The sequence below is a fragment of the Pelmatolapia mariae genome, linkage group LG22 (assembly GCF_036321145.2).
Source record: "Pelmatolapia mariae isolate MD_Pm_ZW linkage group LG22, Pm_UMD_F_2, whole genome shotgun sequence".
NCBI classification, from domain to species: Eukaryota; Metazoa; Chordata; class Actinopteri; order Cichliformes; family Cichlidae; genus Pelmatolapia; species Pelmatolapia mariae.
Window position 1 is genome coordinate 1,857,620 of NC_086245.2, and position 20,986 is coordinate 1,878,605.

General features: G+C 41.6%; 1 protein-coding gene across 1 annotated transcript; it reads left to right on the forward strand.

The window, feature by feature from the left end:
• The first annotated feature begins 22 nt into the window (after positions 1–22).
• Positions 23–15,446, forward strand: LOC134619859 (immunoglobulin kappa light chain-like). Its single transcript, XM_063465673.2, has 3 exons — positions 23–174; positions 553–741; positions 15,122–15,446. Exons 1-3 carry the CDS (start codon positions 23–25, stop codon positions 15,444–15,446), a joined length of 666 nt encoding a protein of 221 aa, XP_063321743.1.
• The last annotated feature ends 5,540 nt before the right edge of the window (positions 15,447–20,986 follow it).

Below are 20,986 nucleotides of genomic sequence, written 5' to 3' on the forward strand. Positions count from 1 at the left end.
GAGGTTTTTGTACGGCGGCTCAATGAGTTTGTATCACTGTGGTACACGTTCGGTGGAGGAACCAGACTGGATGTTGGGCGTAATCCCAACAGTGTGGCAGGGAGGCAGGCAGATGAGACAGAGTGGAGACAACTGGTACCTGAGTGACAGTGGAGTTAATGGCAGGAATGACCAGTGATCTGACTGAGTAAGTTGTGGGAAGGCTGCGATCCGTGGTCCATGGATTTAACTGGAGACAGAGTCAGTACATATACTAGCTAAAGTAAGAAACTTAAGAGGCCAAACACTAAGGGTGATTAGCAGACTTTCAGGCGAAGAGTGGATGTGATCGCTGGTCCTAAGTACTGCTACTATCATCAGCCTCAGGTGTGGCTTCCACAGGGAATGAAGGTCTCCGCCCAGGGGTGGAGGCCGGAAGCACAGCAGACAGACATGCCACTCACCCGGACCATGACAGCTACAGCTACCTATGGTGGTAACAAACCGCATACCTTAAGTGGCTCCTTAGGGTTAATGTCTTTTTTGCCTTACCTCATCTCTTTGTGTTCATAGTCCTGGTTTGACTGCTCACCCCAACAGTAGTCTGCAGCCTCGAGCCGGAAACGTCTTCAACCACCAAACCTCACCGTCTGAATTTTGGATTCCCTTCACCTCAGCTGCCTGCCCTCCATCAGCTCTGAAAGTTCTTAACCTCAGACTGCACAAACTCACTCCTCAGCCAGCTACTCTGCCGCTCACTCGGTGCGCAATTCCCTCCCATAGCCTGAGAAAAGCCTCCAATGCAAGTAAGCTACCTCTCTCTCTCAATCACAGTCCAAATTCCCAGACTTTGTCTCCACCACTAATCCCGTTTTCTTCCCGTTTTCTAGTGACTCACTGCTGCAGCTCCGTCAGTCACCTGTGCTCCTCTCGTGTTCTAGTGTCCCCCACGAAGTCTCCCTGTGTTTAGTCTACCTCACCCCACTGATTTCCTGATTTTCAAATGTTTGTTGTCTGACCATGAAGACAACAAAGAGCAGAAAAAAATTGGACTCATAAGAGCTGAATGTAAAACTGTATATATTTTATTTTAAACTGATTCGATATCTGACATACAATTATTTATTCTTCCATTAAAATTTAATTTATTTACACCTGGAGAACCACGATGACACTGAACTGACTGAGAGCAGTGTTTGTTTTCTTAAAACTAATCATTTTAATAATCTTTAGAAATCGTTGAGCTTCAGGGTGACTGAGGATTGAGATTTGTTTCTTTTATTTAAAGACAGTGTGTCTGTGATTCATTATGAAGCTGAGGTCAAAGTTCATGAACAAGCATCTTCTAACTACTCAAAGATTCACAGCAACAACTGTGTTAGTTCGAGATTTCCTGAGTTTTGAGTAGGTAGAAAGAAGTTTCCACCATAATAATCATTTAACAGTGAACTTTAGATTTTTGAGTGATATGATAAAAAATTTCAGTCCCTTCATGAATTGTGTGTTTGATCATTGAACTGTGTCAGTCTCTGCTGCAGCTGGAAGTTACTGCAGTTTCTGTTCAGTCTGACTGAGGGAGGTTTTTGTACGACGGTTTTTCACTGTGTGAAGAGCTCCCAAGTGCTTGCAAGGAATTCACCTTTACAGTAATAAACTGCTGCATCTTCAGCCTGAACCTGACTGATGGTCAGAGTGAAATCTTTGTTCGATCCACTGCCTGTAAAACGATCTGGAATTCCAGATGCTCGAGTGCTAGACTTATAAATGAGCAGTTTAGGAACTCCTCCATCTTTCTGTTGGTACCAGGCTAAATAGTTGTTGTTATAAACATTTTGTCCAGTTGTACATTTAATATTCACAGTTCCTCCCACAGCAGAGCTCACTGCTCCAGGCTGAGTCACTGGGACCCGAGGTTTAGATTCTGAGGATACAGAGACAAAAACATAAAGCAGCTTCATGGTTTTGTGGGCTTCATTTCAGAGGGACAGATGTTGATAGAGGAGAGGAGTTTGATTCTCTGGACTTTACCTGTGAAGCAGCAGCAGAGGAGAGTCCAGATGAGGACGCAGATCAAAGTCATGTTTTTGATGAGGAGGATTTCTGTGGCTTCTGTTGTGATGAAGGACAGCTGTCAGTCATCCAGTGTTCAACTCTCAGGACTATAAACTCTCCCAGAGCACTGGAGCATGGTGCTGCTGATGCAAAGTGCCTCTCTATGGAAATGATCTGACTCCAACAGGGAGTTGGGTGGAGCTGATGGTTTCAGTGGATCAATCATTGACTTGGTACCACTTGTCCTCTTAGAGTGAAGGGTCACTGAAAATGTATTAAAGTTGCTCTAAGAAGTCATCACTATCCCCTAATTACTAGGGGTGCAACAATACTTGTATCGGTAATGAACCGTTCGATACAGTGCTTTCGGTTCGGTACGCATGTGTATCGAACAATACAAAACTGTAATTTATTTTATCAACTTTTCTTCTGACGATGCTGTCTGTGTTGAGAGCTCAGTGGATCTGTGTTCGACTACTCCGCCTAGGCTGCACTGTCGAGCGCAGATCCACTGAGCAAGCTAGCGAGACAGAAGCTAAGCTCGTTGCAACATGGCAACTGCCTCAACGCTACCCGAAACTGAACCTCTCCCACCCGCATTCAGATCTGGCGTTTGAAACTATTTTGGTTTTCATGTGAAGTATGACCCTGATGGTAAGCGCGTCATGGACAAAAGTAAAACAGTACGTCGGATGTGCCACGCAATGGTGGGAACTAGTGCGTTAGCGCAGTTAGCTCGTTGACTTGTTGACGCTGTCCAGCCCTACACACGGGACGATCCGCGGTAGCTCGTTAACGGAGATTTGCGGCGTTATGGCGTTAATGTCATTTTAATGAGATTAACGCTGACAGCACTAGTGGGAACACAATGAATATGACTGCACATTTACGCCGACATCATCCTAATGCAAAGACAAGTGGAAGCAGACAAAAACAACAAGCACGCATGCTACAAACTTTACCCGAGTCATTTAGACAGCCGTTAGCACATGATTCTCCTTATGAGAACCTGATATGTTTAATATGCTGCTGAGAATATAGCCCAGAAGAAGCGTATAGTATAGCTTTTATTTTGGAAAGAGCCATTTCTCTGTAATAAACTCTCTTTTCCAAAGATGAGTGATTTCTCAATCAGATAGATTTATTTTTTTTTATTATTTTGTTGTTTCAGCAACATTACATTTAAAAACTGTACTTTTGAGGTAAAATATATATTTATAATTTTAATAAATGACAAATTAAAAAGACATGAACATTTTTTTGTATCGAAAAAATATCAAACCGTGACACCAAAGTATCGAACCGAACCGAACCGTGAATTTTGTGTATTGTTGCACCCCTACTAATTACATATTTATATCCTCATTTTTTTGGTCTCTCTTCATTTTCTATACAAATGTATTAGAAGGAGCTCCCTGTCACATCAAATGAGGGAATATGTTTGGGAAAATAATTTCCATCCCTTCATTCCTCTTATACCATGGAGACTCTCTCACATCAGCTGTTTTCTCCACATTAATGTCAAACTGAATTTTATCTGTAAACAAGATTACAAGACTACATCCTCATATGATTCATGTTGAAATTTGTACCACATTAGTTGTTCTTTGGGTTCATTAAATTTGCTTTATTTAATAAAACTGTGTATTTGTAAATATATAAACTCTCTCGTATTATTATTCAGTCAGTTATTGCTTCAGATTTATTCTGAACATAATTGAAATTTACATGAAATATATTTTATAGCAGTGAGTAACTGTAGTACTTGTTTCCTGTAATTCCTTCAGTCTCATGTATGATCCAGACTTTAAATGATCTCAGAGAAAAATGTTTCTGTAAGTGTTCCCATATCTGTCATGCTGTATAGTCCTGCCTACATTTAGGGGGAAGAATGGAGAAGTCATCACATAAAACCACATAAAATCCTACCAGGACAAAGACAAGGCAACTGTCTGCTGCTTTTTCTCACGTTTCTTTGTCTGAAGTTTATATATTAACATGTGTGTACAGCAATGTGAGTGTTCTGAAGCTCTTCATGTTTCTTTAAGAATCTTTCAATCATTCTGGACTCTTGAGGATACAAAACAAGTTCATGCTTGATGATAAAAACAACACATTCTAGGGTCTCATTAATAAATGTGAGGATGCTGTTCTGGCTCCTCCAGAGTCACCTCAGATATTATATGGTGTTATGTGGGTTCATACGGTCTTTGTATATTTTGGGGACATTTTTTTAAACTGTCCGTTTTATTTTGACATCCTACCGGAAATGGTGCCTCTCGCTGCTTCCTGTCTAACAGGGAGAAGGACAGCTATCTACTCCTGTGCCTGCCTTTGCTGCCTCTTAAGCCAGCACAGTCTGTAAGTTGATAGTAATGTTGTATTTCACCAGTGTGTGTTTGGCACTAACTGCTGTTAGTTGCTTGTGATAATTTATACAAGTGAGTTCACCCAAAGGTGCGCTTTATTCAAGGTTCAAGGTTCTTTATTTGTCACATGCATAGTTATACAAGTATAACACACAGTGAAATGTATCCTGACACGCTCTTCGACATGTGTAAAAAAAAAAGGGGGGGGGGGGGGGGGTAGAGGAAGAACATTATATATATATATATAGTATATACATGTGCAGTAGTAGCAGCAAGCAGGTGAATTCTGTACATTAATAAAAATAGACATCTGACTATTTTACAGAATAGACAATATAAACATATTTAAAGTTAAAGGGATTTGAAATGTACATTGTGCCGGTGGGTTTAGAGTGTCTGGAAGAGAGTCCTGTCTCAGTCAATTATAGATGATGTGAGAGGGCGGGTGTGTTTAGGGCCCGGATGGCTTGGGGATAGAAGCTCCTCTTGAGTCTCTCTGTCCTTGCCCGGATGATGCGGAACCTTCTACCAGATTGTAGAAGTTGGAACAGTTTGTTGCCAGGATGGGAAGGGTCCTTCAGTATCTGCGTTGCTCTAGTCCGGCATCTCCTGGTGTAGGTGTCCTGAAGCGGGGGGAGAGCAATCCTGCAGCAGCGTTCTGCTGTACGGATCACTCTCTGGAGAGCTTTTTGGTCCTTCACACAGCTGTTTCCAAACCACGATGTCATGTTCTGTGTGAGGATGCTCTCCACAGCGCCTGTATAGAAGATCCTGAGGATCTTTGGAGAGACCCTGAACTTCCTCAGTTGTCGTAGGTGGTACAGGCGCTGCCTAGCCTTTTTGGTCTGGACCTGAATGTGGGCAGCCCATGTCAGGTCTGAGGAGATGTGGACGCCAAGATACTTAAAGGACCGCACCCTCTCCACTGGAGCTTCATTAATGATAATAGGCTTGTAGTCTCTGTGCTGACTCCTTCTGAAGTCCACCACCAGCTCCTTGGTCTTGCCGACGTTCAGCTGGAGGTGGTTGTCCTGGCACCATGATGCCAGATTCTTCACTTCGTCCATGTAGGCCGCCTCATCGTTGTTGGAGATGGCGCCCAACACCACTGTGTCGTCCGCAAACTTCACAATGGTGTTGCAGCCGTGGGTGGCCATGGCTGCAACACCATCCCTCTACACCATCTGAAGTGTAGAGGGAGTAGAGCAGTGGCGAGAGGACACATCCCTGTGGTGCTCCTGTGTTGATGGTGATGCTGTTAGAGACACACCTACCCACCCTCACCACCTGAGTTCTGCCAGTGAGGAAGTCCAACACCCACGCACACAGACGGCTGTTGAGTCCCAGATCCCTCAGCTTTGTGAACAGTCTGCTGGGCACTATTGTGTTAAACGCTGAACTGTAATCAACAAACAGCATTCTCACATAGTTACCCTGTTTCTTATCCACGTGGCTGAGGGTGGTGTGCAGGACGTAGGCGATGGCGTCCTCAGTGGATCTGTTGGGTCGGTAGGCGAACTGGAGCGGATCTGTGGTGTCTGGGATGGAGGAGGAGATGATGTTCTTCAGCAGCCTCTCAAACACCTTCATTACTACCGAGGTCAGACATTAGCTGTGTCCCAAAACCTAGGCCGCATCTTTCCAAGGCCACATTTGTAGACCGATTACATCACAGCCAGGCGACGAAGGCTGTTTCAATTTGAAGGCTGCTCAACACGGAATGCGTCTACTTAGTTTTAATATTACTCTTATTACGCTTTCTGGGTCACAAAATAAACATTTAAGATATTTTCAGGCAAGAATGTAGCTGTGTAAACTTCAAATATCTGCTCAGAGATGTCTGTTACCCACCAGCTCGATAGCTGACCGGGGGTTCAATGGTCACTCGAGTCAGAGAGAGCAGTGGATCCCCAGCACATTGTTTTCTAACCCCCGTGGTCTTTCGCTACTCAGGTTAAACATGATATATAAGTCACTTAGATAACCTAAAAATGTTATTGTTTGACTTTTTTCAGTGTTTTATTTGTTTGTGAGTAAATCAGTTTGGCTGAGATTAAAGTTATTAGATTAGATTAAATAAAACTTTATTAATCCTCCGGGGTTTTCACACAGCTGAATAAACGTCAAACAGAAAACTGATTAAACAGAAGTGTGAGATGGTCGAGAATTTACTCCAGTGTCCTGATATATTTTAGATAGCAAGGAACAGACAGTTGAGTTCATTAAAATCCACTGAGACAGCGGTGACGCAGACCTGAAGGCTAGACCGTCCCATTTCACAGTCTCGCACTTCTGGCCTTCTCGGTCTTCGAAGGACCCGGTCCACGTAGACCCAAAAGGCCGGGTCCTCCGAAGGATGCGGCCTAGGTTTTGGGACACAGCGATTAGACTAGACTCTAGTTAAGGTTAGCTAGCCACTAACGTTAGCTTGTAATCTTATTTAGTTCTGCTTCACTTTGCATGGTAACAAGTATAGCCTATGATGTTTATAGGTCATAATATTTTCGAACTGTAAAATGTTTACACATGTCAGCTGACACATGATATTTTGTGTCTTGTTTAGAGTTTTACCATTCATTCTTTCATCAAAAGCCATGCTATGCATCCAATGAAAAAACAATCTACCAGAAAGGAACAACGCTGTGGTTTTTCTTTGTGAGATGATGGTAATCTAACTGGCTAGTTAAGTGTGAGGGCAGAATAAATATCAAAAACACTGCCTGAAATAAACCTGCATCATTTTCTATTCAAAAGGTTGTAATGAATGACTGAACTTTGCTTGAAATCATGTATGTGAAAGGTCATAGAGAGAGCAGCAGGGCGTGGCCTAAAATAGGGTGATGTAATGTCCTATGATGTGGACATGAAGGAGAGGAGAGAGAAGAAGAACATATATAAAAACCTCATGCAGACGGAATAAGTAGTTCTGCCTCTAGTTTCCTGTGATGGGTAGAGAACATCTCTCTGTATGTTCACGCCTTCAGTGGAAGCAGGGTGGACATTCAGAGGACCAGCATTTAGAGCTGGGTGAGTCTCCTCAAGCCAGACTTCCTGTATTGGGGCCGACTGGTCGAATCTACATTGTAATGCAGCACGAGCGATGAGCCGTCATTGCAAGGGGACAATGCAGCTGAAAATAAACTGGATCATAACCTTCATATTGATCAATATTAATGAGGTTCTTTGCACTGACTGTTTAAAGGTTCAATAATAGTGTTTAAAGGGTGTAATATGAGGTTGTATCTATGTTTGTATCTCTGTGTGTCCGTGTATAAGGTTTAGAAGTTTAGACAGTAAACAATATGTTCAATAATTATTAAACATACAGGAGGAAACTTTAGCTTCTTTATGATTCTGGTTGACACTGAGATTTTCTTTTCCATAAATATAAATATTATAAAAGGACATTTTGAGCGTCGTCTTATGTTTTTCTATTGCTGACTGTGAAGGATTCTGATGCTGATCTTTGTCTTCATGTTTGTCATTTTTAAGTGTGAGTAGCTGAAACGTGTGTGAAGTTCAGGTGAAGACATGATGGCTGAACATTTTCTCATTAGGTGTCACAGCTCAGTTCGTGTTGATATTTTTGGAAATGAGATAAAATGTGGGATCATGATGGGACAGAGATGGATGCTGAAAAACTGATGCAGAGAAATTTCCTCCAATCACTGATTTTAAACATGTTTTAGTTTCACCGCAGTGTGTGTGTGTGTGTGTGTGTGTGTGTTTGTGTGTGCTCACTGAACTGTGTCAGTCTCTGCTGCAGCTGAAAGTTACTGCAGTTTCTGTTCAGTCTGACTGAGGGAGGTTTTTGTACGACTGTTTTTCACTGTGTGAACACATGCTGACTGTTAGGATAGTGAAAACTCTGACAGTAATAAACTGCTGCATCTTCAGCCTGGACTCCACTGATGGTCAGAGTGAAGTCAGAGTTTGATCCACTGCCTGTAAAACGAGCTGGAATCCCTGATTCTCGAGTGCTAGCAACATAAACGAGCAGTTTAGGAACTCCTCCATCTTTCTGTTGGTACCAGGCTAAATAGTGGTAGTTGCTCCAAACATAAACATTCTGACTGGTGCTACACTTGATGCTCACAGTTCCTCCCACAGCAGAGCTCACTGCTCCAGGCTGAGTCACTGTGATCTGTCCTCTGGACTCTGAGGATACAGAGACAAAAACATAAAGCAGCTTCATGGTTTTGTGGGCTTCATTTCAGAGGGACAGATGTTGATAGAGGAGAGGAGTTTGATTCTCTGGACTTTACCTGTGAAGCAGCAGCAGAGGAGAGTCCAGATGAGGACGCAGATCAAAGTCATGTTTTTGATGAGGAGGATTTCTGTGGCTTCTGTTGTGATGAAGGACAGCTGTCAGTCATCCAGTGTTCAACTCTCAGGACTATAAACTCTCCCAGAGCACTGGAGCATGGTGCTGCTGATGCAAAGTGACTCTCTATGGAAATGATCTGACCGACTCACACATTTTATGATGTTGTTTTTATTTGTATAAAAACAAATCAAAAGCAAAAAAAATTTGAGAAATACAAATATTCAGTTCAATCCAAATTGCTGATCAGTGTCTTCATCTGTATGTTAGTTTATATTATATTAGGTGGAGGTAATTGTGGTCTACAAAGCTGACGTACAAACTTAATGTCCAACTATTTTCTTGTATTCTGTAAAAACTCTCGATATTGTTATTTTTGGTCAGATAAAAATGTGAGGAACATAATAGCATATAGATCTGTCTCTCTTATTGTTTTCTTTTACTGTTTTCAGACAGTAAACATTCGTTCTATAAATAGATTCTGATTCCATCGGTCAGCTCTCTGACAGCACTTCCATTCTGCACATCTCTAGATCCTTCCTCAGGTTGGTTTGTACAGCAGGATGCTCTTCCTTAATGTAGCAATAATATGAAGGACAGCTGTCTTCAACATAACATACTGTTTCCCTCTCAGTGATTCCTGATTGATTAAATAATTCATGGCATCTTGTGGAAGAACATAAATTTGATTTCCACCAGTGAAAAATGTGAAACGCTATAACAGAGAAAACATTTTAGACACATTTCTAACAAAGACAATTTTAACTGAAGAAGCTTCTTGGATGAGAGGTGAAACATCTGGAAGAAACTTAAAGAAGTCCAGCTGTTTTCTTTTCAAGCTCCTTACACTACCATGATCTGGATGACTGAGGACCTGCAGATCAATGATCTGACTCACACAGAGACTTGGATCAATCTGATGATTTCTATCATTGGATCAATCACTTCATGATAATATTGACCAACAGTGTCCAATTATTATTATTATTATTATTATTAATAATAATAATAATAATAATACATTTTACTTAAAAGCGCCTTTCAAAACACCCAAGGACACTTTACAGAACAAATAAGACAAGCATAAAAGCAGGAAATGAACACAATAATAAAACAAAGTAAGAGCATGGAGTAGTTATACAGAGTAGGCTATCTTGAACAGGTGGGTTTTGAGGGTGGACTTTAAAAGGGGGAAAGAACTGATGTTTCTGAGGTCAGGGGGTGAGGAATTCCAAAGTCGAGGGGCAGAGCAACTAAAAGCCCCGCCCCCCATGGTAATAAGACGAAATGAAGGAACAGAAAGAAGAAGAGAAGAGGAGGATCTGAGGCACCAGGATGGGATGGACATCTGTACCAAATCAGAGAGATATGGTGGGGAGAGAGAATGAATAGCCTTAAATGTGTAAAGGAGTATTTTAAATTAATGCGGAGTTGAACCGGGAGCCAGTGAAGCTGCTTCAGGATAGGGGTGATGTGGTGAGTAGAGGGAGTCCTAGTAATAATACAGGCAGCAGAGTTCTGGACACGTTGAAGCTTGTTGATGGATTTTTGTGTAAGGCCAAATAAGAGTGAGTTACAGTAGTCAATCCGAGAGGTAACGAGACTATGGACGAGAATAGCAGTGGCATGTGGAGTGAGGAAGGGGCGGAGGCAGTTGATGTTACAGAGCTGGAAATATGCTGAGCGAGTGATATTATTGATGTGAGAGTTAAAGGATAATGTACTGTCAAGACATTAGACTTATTTGTGTTGAAATTGTTCCTTTCTGAATGTCTGTTATTTAAACCCACTTAATTTTCCTACAACATTATTTTTTTCATACCATTTTAAAGCTCTTTAAAGAAGTTTAACATTTTCCACTTTTATTTTTATATTCACATCGCATGTGTCCTTTTTACGAGTTGGCATTCTGTGTTTTGAGGGTCAAAGGCTTCGTCCAGCACTATGTCTGGACTGAAATATTGAGAACTGACGTAGAAGAGCAGAGGGTCACTTTTTTGCTGCATGCTTACACATCACACTAGAAAACGGTTAGAAGGATATTTTCTGGGCCAAAGGGAGTCCAAACAGAATATCCCGAACTAGATAAATAGAATCAGTATCAGGATAATATTAAATAATCAAGGCTGGGCAGGCAGGTGTTTTTGTCTCTGTCATTCCAGGAAAAGGAGCTGATAATGAGGGAGGTAAGAGGAGAAGGAGGCTCGAAGGGAGACAACAGGGTCTTTCTGAGGTTCCTGTTTGAAAATGACATGTCCAAAATAAACAGAATATTTCTCTGCAATTACAAACTCTGTGTAGACAATCTTGGTATCAAATAAAGCCGACACTTGTGAGATTTCATCAAAGGTGTAAATATTACAGCAGGTGTTACTGTATCAAAGTTACTGAGGCGGGAACACAGAAAAAGTACGTCGATTTTTTTTCCTCGCCCGATTTATTTTTGGATTTGATTGCATATAACCATTTTCTAAATATGCTTCACAATACAATAAACTCCAGAAAACCAGTGATTAACATTTGAACATCATCTGTGCAAAGACTGGTGCTGCTGAAGTGAAACACAGAAATGTTACAGTGGGTTGTATAAACTCATAGTCAGGCGTTTTGCCAATTGGCACATTTTGGTACCATCTGTGAGTTGAAATTTCTTAGTTATTGAACAGCAGAAATGATTTAACTTTATTTAGATGCCTAAAGACGCTTGTTTCAAGAATATTTTGAAATGAGCTACAGAGAAATGGCATGCATAAGTCTTGATTATCATATTCGACTTTTTTGACACATTTGTGATATTTTGCAGCTGGTTCAGTGAATTTTGATCAGAGCATGAAGAATCTGTGAGATCTGTGCTTTTGGAAAATGTTTCATTTTCCTGTTAGATGCTGAGGAGTGAAAATGGGGTTCAACTTGTGTTTATGCAAACTTTGCAAAATGATATAACTGCTCTTTTAATTGTTTGTTGTTTTCACTGTGTTTGGTGGTTATAGAAATGGTTTATATGAGCTTTTAGCTGAGATTCTGAGGTTTCAGTGGATACCACACATGCTGGTATGTACATAGCCAACCTCGTGTTACAGCTAATGTAACAGAATCACCCCCCTTTGCCCCCAGTACCAGTGGTGTTGGGGCTCAAAAGGTAGATTCAGCCTCATATTCTGATGGAGAGACTTGCCTCTCATTTTAAACTTCCTATCAAAACTTAAACTTTCTTAGTGAAAGGGTCAACAGGTTCTCCTTAACGGACAAATGTAGGATTGTGTTGAGCTCTGCTTCACCTCATGGCTGTGTTCTGTTATCACTTATTTCATTATTATGGTGGAGGTGTGGTCTTTGGCTCTGCTGCAGGGGAGGGGTGGTGCAGCAAGCTCGAGAAGCTCTCCTCAAGCACAATGTGCCTCACGAGTCGTGACGGAGGTTTACAGTTATGTACACCAACAGCTGCAGGACTTATGAGAACAGATTTGTAATCAGGTTTTCTGATGACACCGTCCTCTTTTGTGAAGTGATTTGTGAAATGATCTAATGATAAATATTTGAACCTAAATGCTTTCAGAAGCTGTAACACTGAGAAGGAAGTCAATGTTATTCATGGACTGGACGTCCAGATTGTACCAAGATATTTGTAACTCAGCACAATCTTTGAACGTCAGCTCAAGTTCAATGTGAACAGAGTCCATCGTAAAACAGGGATAAGAGAGAATAAATAATTGTGAAGAAGGTTGAACTCTTTTAATGTTAATAAAAAAAGTTTAGTTTAACTTTATACAAAGGAACCTGGAGGCCAGCACGTGGATGTGGACCCAAATCCAGAACAGTTGAAGGCAGGAGAGCAGACAGGTGATGAAACATGAGTCCGTGAACATGAAGCAGCATGAGCATGACCAGCGTAAAGGTAGGTATGCAAACTGCTGATAATGTGACTGATGGATCTGAGAAGCTACTGAGAGCACAAGGAGAACAAGGAAAGTTAAACACAGCACGAGATGCAAAGGTGGCCTGTAACTGTCACTTCCTGCGGGGGGCAGATCGTGTGGCGTGTGTGTGGAGGACCCAGGTGTGGACACAGACGAGGAGACAGAAGAATTCCAACAAAAAGCGAGCCTGTATTTGTCTGAGACTCAGGAACAGAAAACCAGGCAAGAACAAAACTAAACTTAAACCTATACTGGTGAAAAATTGAAATGACTACAATTTACTATGAACATGATGCAGTGGATCATGAAAGAAGCTCTGAAATATCTATGAGAACCAGAAAGATGAACATGTTCTGCACCACATCATGAAAGACCTGAGGTGACAAGAAGGGTGAGGAAACAGACGGCATGATGAGGAACGAATGGAAACACAGAGACTAAATACACAAGAGGTGATCATGGGAAGTGGAAACACAAAGGAAATAGCTGACACAAATGCACATAATGACACACTGGGGAGGTGTAAAACTAAGCACACTGACCAAGGGAAACACAGGACCTTTACAAAATAAAACAGGAAACATAGACAAGACAATACCAGCTTAACAGACTTGGCACACATGATAAACTAGACAAGAACCCAAACACAGAAACCAAGGAGACAGTGATAAATAATGGCTAACTTTAACCTCAACTAAAAGTTAAATAGGAATAACACATGAACTATAATCACAAATCTAACATAAGACAAATACAAAATACACTCAGAGCGCTGGGTCAGAAACCCAGCCAGTGACAGTAACTAACATGTTTTGAGCAGACGGACCAGCAAAGAAGAGACATTGATGCTGGTCTTAAATACTGCCGCTTGTCCTGGATCACAATCAGGTGAGCATGGCAGGTGTGCTGACGATGGCTCCGCCCAGAGGTGGAAGCACAGAGGCATCATGGAAAAATACAGCCAACTCACCCTGACCATGACACTTTTAATATCCATTTATAGAAAGTCTTTTCTTGAACTGCTGGTTCAGTGTTTTATTTATAAATACCTGCTCCAAAACCACGGAGGTCAGGCAGAGAGATTTGTGTTCACTCTGAAAATGAAGAAGGAAAAAACATTATTATCCATCCTGAACGTGTTTTGTCATCTGAGTTCAGGAAGTTGTTCTCAGGTCACCGTTACCTTGTACCTCAGTGTAGAACGAACACAAACTTCAAATCCTTCATTCACTCAGCTGTTAGATTCCTGAACGCTGACAGGAGTCATTTAGATGAATGTTTCTGTGATTGTTCATTTTGAGACATTTACCCTTCATATTCTATTTATTTATTTTGAACATTTTTGTTCATTTTGATGTATTTATTTACTTTTTTCTTGACCTCATTGCTTGTTTATCTCTGCCTTGACCTGCAACAGTGCTTGTGATTATTGTTTAAAGACTGTAGGCTGTGTGAGTTTGACCATGTGAGCAGGTAGTGTGGGAAAGCTGCAAACAAATTTTGGAATTAATAAAATTATCTGAACTGTGAATCTAATTTTAAAAATGCAACTTATAAAAACATGTTGCACTGTTTCTTGTTTCAGTTCTAATTTGTATAAAATTATTCAAACAGTGAATTATTTTGTTGAGTTTGTTTGTTTCAGAGTCAGAGAGCCGTGTCTCTCTACAGTCAGAGGTTTTTGTACGGCGGCTCAATGAGTTTGTATCACTGTGGTGGACTTTTGGTGGAGGAACCAGACTGAATGTTAACTGTAAGTACATTTGACTCATTTATGAAGCTCAAACCTGTATCATTAAGGTTAATTTCATTCCCTTCTACATAAATACTTCATGTTTCTCATAAATATAAAATCTAATATCAGTGTGAATTTTGAATTCAGACTAAAATTGTCTTGTGCTTTTATTTTTACTGGAAATTAAACTTTTAAAACGTTTTTTTCTTGAAGAAAAGTAGAAAAAATTTATATATTTTACATTTCCATAAAAGTTTTGTCTTCAACCTTTTGCTGCAAATAATGTGACATCCATTTAAAATTAATAGTTCTTACAGATTTAACATTATTAACGACACATTAACAGTGAGCTGTCTGAGGTTTGATCATTTTATCAATTTTAAAGTGTGAGTAAGTACAGTTATCTTTATTGTTCCCAAATAGAGCAAAAACAAGTCTATGCTTTTTTCTTTTTTATTTACTAAATTGTTTATGACAAGTTTGTGACAAAATTTTGAAATTTTAGTTTTTGTTTGTTTTCTAATTGTAAAACTAATAAATTATTCAAACACACACGAGAACATCAGAAGTCAAAGAAACGCTTTAATATTTTTATCTTTGGTACTGAAACTCGTCTGTTGCCATGGTTCAGCAGTGAAGCATGTCTGTTACCATGGTTACCAAGCTCAGAGAGAGAAGTGAAACAACTGGAGAGCAGTTTCACCCAAACTCCCAGTTTCTCTAACATCTCTCTCTCTCTCTGCAGTGGTTCGAGTCCCCCCTCCCTGACCGTGCTGGCGCCCTCTAGTGAGGAGCTGCAGCAGGGGAAGGCTACAGTCATGTGTGTGGCCAACAAGGGCTTCCCCTCAGACTGGAGGCTGTCCTGGAAGGTGGATGGAAGAAGCAGCAGTGGAGAGGAGAGCAGGAGCCCCGGGGCGCTGCAGAATGACGGCCACTACAGCTGGAGCAGCACCCTGAGGCTCCCTGCAGACCAGTGGGAGAAGGTGGGCTCTGTGACCTGTGAGGCCACCCAGGGCTCCCACACTCCACTCTCACAGACTCTGATGACAGACCAGTGTTCCCAGTCCTGAGCTGACTCACTGGGACTCTGATACTGGCTTTAGTCTGCAGCTTCTCTCAGTCTGCTCCCTCTGTGTCTGTATTGCTTTGATAGTTTTCATGTTTTCATGCTTGTGGCACTGTTGATGGTTTTAATACTTCAAATAAAAACTGAGGTCTTCAAATAGTGGTTTTCATGTGTTTCCATTCAGCTGCTCTTCTGTCTGATAATCATCCTTCAGGTTCAGCAGTGATGCTTCCATACACTGAAAATCTCTCCTTCAGTAACTTTTACTGAGAGAATCACATGTGCTGTATCACATCAGAAACTTAAAAAAACAATTAATATAATCACCACCAGCTGCTTTCTGCTATTAATAGTTTCCGAGTTGTTTGTAGCTGCATCATGTTGAACTTTGTGATGATATTTCATGTTGGGTGTCGCATAAGCAGAAAAAGATGCTGACAGATTATTGTAACCTGCATGTGACCCATGATGAGACCCGTCCTGGTTTTCTTCAAAGTCATTAGATCAAAGTCAGAATTGATAAAATAACCCAAAGAAAAACTAAACTTTCTTTATCAACATAGGAGACACTAAAAAATGTCTCTTTCAGAACATCAGTGTAGTTTTAAAAGTGTAAATGTCAGAATAATTTATGTCACAAAGGTCAAGTTAGGTTAAAGACTTGATGAACTAAATTTTAAAGTAAATTTTCAGATCAAATCATGTGAAATATTTCTGTGACCAAGAATGTAGCTGTAGCTGAGCAATCTACATACATACATATATCAGTACTGCAGTTTACTAAAATATTCTCATTTAATAACTACTTCCCAGTTTGAATATTTAAAGGGGAGTTTCTTAATCACAGATCTGACTCACAGTATCAACTGTTTTGTGTATATCACATGTTCTACTGTACTAGCTCGTCAGGATGGACATAAGTCTGATGTTTTGAATCAAACCCATAGTAACATTTAGGGTTAGACTGTGTGTGTGTGTCTGTGTGTGTGTGTGTGTGTCCTCAGTGAACTGTGTCAGTCTCTGCAGTATCTTCCAGCTGCAGCAGTCACTTCAGTTTCTGTTCAGTCTGACTGAGGGAGGTTTTTGTACGACTGTTTTTCACTGTGTGAACACCTCCTGACTGTTGATCTCATGATAACTCTGACAGTAATAAACTGCTGCATCTTCAGCCTGGACTCCACTGATGGTCAGAGTGAAGTCAGAGTCTGATCCACTGCCTGTAAAACGAGCTGGAATCCCTGATTCTAGAGTGTCAGCAGCATAAATGAGCAGTTTAGGGGGATATCCATTTTTCTGTTGGTACCAGGCTAAAGCGTAGGAGCCATAAACATCCTCACTGACTTTACACTTGATGTTCACAGATCCTCCCACAGCAGAGCTCACTGCTCCAGGCTGAGTCACTGTGATCTGTCCTCTGGACTCTGAGGATACAGAGACAAAAACATAAAGCAGCTTCATGGTTTTGTGGGCTTCATTTCAGAGGGACAGATGTTGATAGAGGAGAGGAGTTTGATTCTCTGGACTTTACCTGTGAAGCAGCAGCAGAGGAGAGTCCAGATGAGGACGCAGATCAAAGTCATGTTTTTGATGAGGAGGATTTCTGTGGCTTCTGTTGTGATGAAGGACAGCTGTCAGTCATCCAGTGTTCAACTCTCAGGACTATAAACTCTCCCAGAGCACTGGAGCATGGTGCTGCTGATGCAAAGTGCCTCTCTATGGAAATCATCTGACTTTAGCTGTTTATCAATGGATCAAATGGTATGTTTGGAATTCATGCTGTGTACGATGACTATATGCAATATTTGACTGCTCTTGTTTATGTCATGTACTCATAGCAAATCCCTTATTTCCCCTAATTATCAGTGAAATGAAATAAAAAGTATAATCTTTCTGTCTCTATAAAATAGGATTTGTATTAAGTAATTATATTTAATTATATTTATTATATCTATATGAAAGTTGTTGATTCCTGGTAACACATTTCTTAAACCACTAACACTGGAATAAGCTCTTTAATCAGAAATCGCTTAGTTTAACAAATTTTTTTATATCATCTGAAAAAAACAATATGAAGAGTGAATTATTCTTTTGATCTTGATTGTTTTTATTTGTTTCACTGTAGTTGTTAAAGGCTCTGAACTGGTTCAGAAATTCTTATTTCATTTTGTGTACTTTTTGAAAAACTAAAAACAATATTTTAAAATTTATTGTAATGGCACACACAGACACAAACGTGCATTCCCACCCTCATGCACACATATACAAATACTCGGCACTCATCCAACGTGGAGACAAACAGAAATGGATACTGTACACACAATCACACTCCCGAAACATACTCTATACCCCAGGTCCAGGTACCCTCGCCCCTGTCTTGTTTCTTTATGTTGTTGTGGGTTCTCAAGAATGACACCATTACTTGAAGAGAAGGTATTTTATCGAACTGTGGTTCACATGTAAACAAAGCTCAGCCATCACCGTCTGCCCCGAGGTAACTCTCTCTAGCTCTCTAGCTCCCCCTACAGTCTAGGAGTATTACCAACATAAAACATGATACTAGGCAAATAAGGATTTGCTGTTATCATTACATCTTCCTTTTTTTTTTTAACAATAAAATAAAATAACATACCTACTTTCACAAACATAAACAGTCTCTATTTGTTTTTTACTTGTTAAACCAGGCTTAATCAATGTAACGTTAACAACACAACTAGTTTTCAACAATTATGGTCCGTTCAACACTAGTAACCAAACATAGTGCAACTTGCATAGATACTATGACATCATCTTCCAAACAACATGTCAACACATTACATCTGTTCAATCAGTCTCATAGGTGGCTTCACTTGTCTTACAGATCTTCTCAGTGTTTGTTCTTGTGTATGTGTAGGTGTTTCAGGTGATAGTGTCTCATGTGTGTGTTGGGGTTGTTCAGCAGCCTCCAACCTCTGCTCCACTACTACTGGTCCCTTAAGAAGATCTCGGCGATTTCTTCTCAGCATAGCGCCGTATTCTGTCTGAATGATGTATGATCGTGATTGATCTTTCTTTAGAACAGTTGCTTTCTGTGCCCATGTGTTGTTTTTGTCTTTGAATCTCACTTGATCCCCAGCATGCAGTTCAGGTAAGTTTTTTGTCCCTCTGTCATAATAGAACTTCTGCTTTGCTTTTTGTTGCTCCTTGAACTTCTTCACGCTGTGTCCCTCTTTTGTGTTAAGCAGATTATCCTGAATGGGCAGGTTTGATCTCAGGCGTCGTCCCATAAATAGCTGTGCTGGTGACATACCACACTCAAGTGGCGTTGTGCGGTATACTAGCAGGCTTTGGTAGAAGTCAGTACCACTGTCTCTCGCCTTACTCATCAGCCTCTTCACTGTTTGGACGGACTTTTCCACTAGTCCATTAGATTGTGGGTAATGCGGGCTTGATGTTGTGTGAACAAAATCCCATTCTTTGGTAAACTGTCCAAACCTAATATTGGAGAATTGTGGTCCATTGTCTGTGAACACTTCACTTGGCACACCGTGTCGTGCAAATACGGCTTTCATAGAAGTGATTACAGCCTCTGCTGTTGTCATTTGCAGTCTACATACTTCTGGATACAAAGAGTAGTAGTCTGTGACCACAATATAGTCCTTTCCTCCAGACACAAAGAGGTCAGCCCCCACTTTCTGATATGGTCGGTCTGGCACTGGGTGCGGCTTTAGTGGCTCGGCAGGATTGCTTACTTGATATGTCAGACATGTTGAACAGTTCGACACTTCATTTGTCACATCCTGATTAATCCGTGGCCAGTACATCACCTCACGTGCTCTCCTTTTACATTTTTCCATGCCTAGATGCCCTTCGTATATCTTTTTGAGCATCTCTCCCCGCAGGCTCTTTGGGATGACAATTTTACTTCCCTTGAACACCACATCATCCACTACAGACAGTTCTGCTCTGCAGTTCCAATACTCTTGAATAACAGGTGAGCAGTATTGCTTACAGCTGGGCCATCCATCTATGATGGTTTTAAGCAGTGCTTGTAACGTTCCATCATTGCTTGTCTCCGTTCTTATGAGCTCCATCTTCCCTCCTGCAACTGGAAGTGCACTTGTGACCATGCTCACATATGCTCTTACATCATCATCCATCTTGGTATTTGCTGGCTCATTCGGATCAGCAGCTCTGGATAATATGTCAGCTGTGTACATCAGCTTGCCAGGTGTGTACATCACGTTAAGCGTGTAACGTTGCAGCCGGATCATCATTTTTTGGATTCTCAGCGGACAGTCATTCAGTGGTTTTTGGAACAATGCTATCAGTGGCTTGTGGTCAGTTTCAACACTGATGGCCTGCCCGGACACAAACTGGTGAAATCTCTCACAGACGTATGTTATGCTGAGCAGTTCTTTTTCAATCTGTGCATATCTTGTCTCTGCGTCTGACATGGATCGCGATGCATATGCAACAGGCTGCCACTCAGCATACTTCTGCAGAAGAACAGCTCCAAGCCCACTCTGTGATGCATCTGATGAGATCTTAATAGGTCTCATTGGATCATAAAACTTCAGAACTGGTTCTTTTGTAAGCAGATCTTTCAAGTCACGCCATGCAATACAGCATCCAATACACACTCAACACAAGGCTCCAGCCTGTCTCTCTCAACCACCCAGGCTAGGAGGGAACTGAGGAGGATTAAAGCCAAGAAGGCAGCGGGTCCAGATGGCATCAGCTCGAGGGTCGTCAGGTCCTGCGCAGACCAACTGTGTGGTGTGATGGAGCACCTCTTCAACCTGAGCCTGAGGCTGGGAAGAGTCCCACAGCTCTGGAAAACCTCCTGTGTTGTACCAGTGCCAAAGACTTCACGCCCCAAGGACCTCAACAGCTACAGGCCGGTGGCTCTGACATCCCACCTGATGAAGACCCTGGAGCGGTTGGTCCTGGCTCAGCTTCGGCGCCTTGTGAGCTCATCACTGGACCCACTTCAGTTTGCCTACCAGCCTGGCATTGGAGCGGATGATGCCGTCATTCACCTCCTACATCGTTCCCTCGCTCACCTGGAGACCGCTGGGAGCACTGTGAGAATCATGTTCTTTGATTTCTCCAGTGCCTTCAACACTATTCTTCCCTCGGTTCTGAAGGACAAGCTGGAGAACTCTGGAGTGGACCATCACCTCACTACCTGGATTTTGGACTACCTCACCGACCGACCACAGTATGTGAGGACTCAGGGCTGTGTGTCGGACAGGGTCGTCTGCAGTACGGGGGCCCCACAGGGAACGGTTCTGGCTCCGTTCCTCTTCACCATCTACACTGCAGACTTCTCCCACAACTCCACCCAGTGCTTCCTGCAGAAGTTCTCTGATGACTCTGCTATAGTCGGCCTCATCACTGATGGGGACGACAAGGAGTACAGAGGACTGACTCAGGACTTTGTGGACTGGTGCCAGCTGAACTACCTCCAGATCAATGCCAGTAAAACCAAGGAGCTGGTGGTAGACTTCCGCAGGCACAAACATCCTCCACTGCAACCACTGAACATCCAAGGTATGGACATTG

Bases quoted from the DNA above. Each gene is read 5' to 3' on its own strand.
- LOC134619859 (XM_063465673.2), top strand. From the start codon at position 23: ATGAGTTTGTATCACTGTGGTACACGTTCGGTGGAGGAACCAGACTGG. The intron at 175-552 runs GTGATCTGACTG...TTGTGTTCATAG, and splicing joins GTTAATGGCAGGAATGACCA to TCCTGGTTTGACTGCTCACC. The intron at 742-15,121 runs GTGCGCAATTCC...CTCTCTCTGCAG, and splicing joins GCTACTCTGCCGCTCACTCG to TGGTTCGAGTCCCCCCTCCC.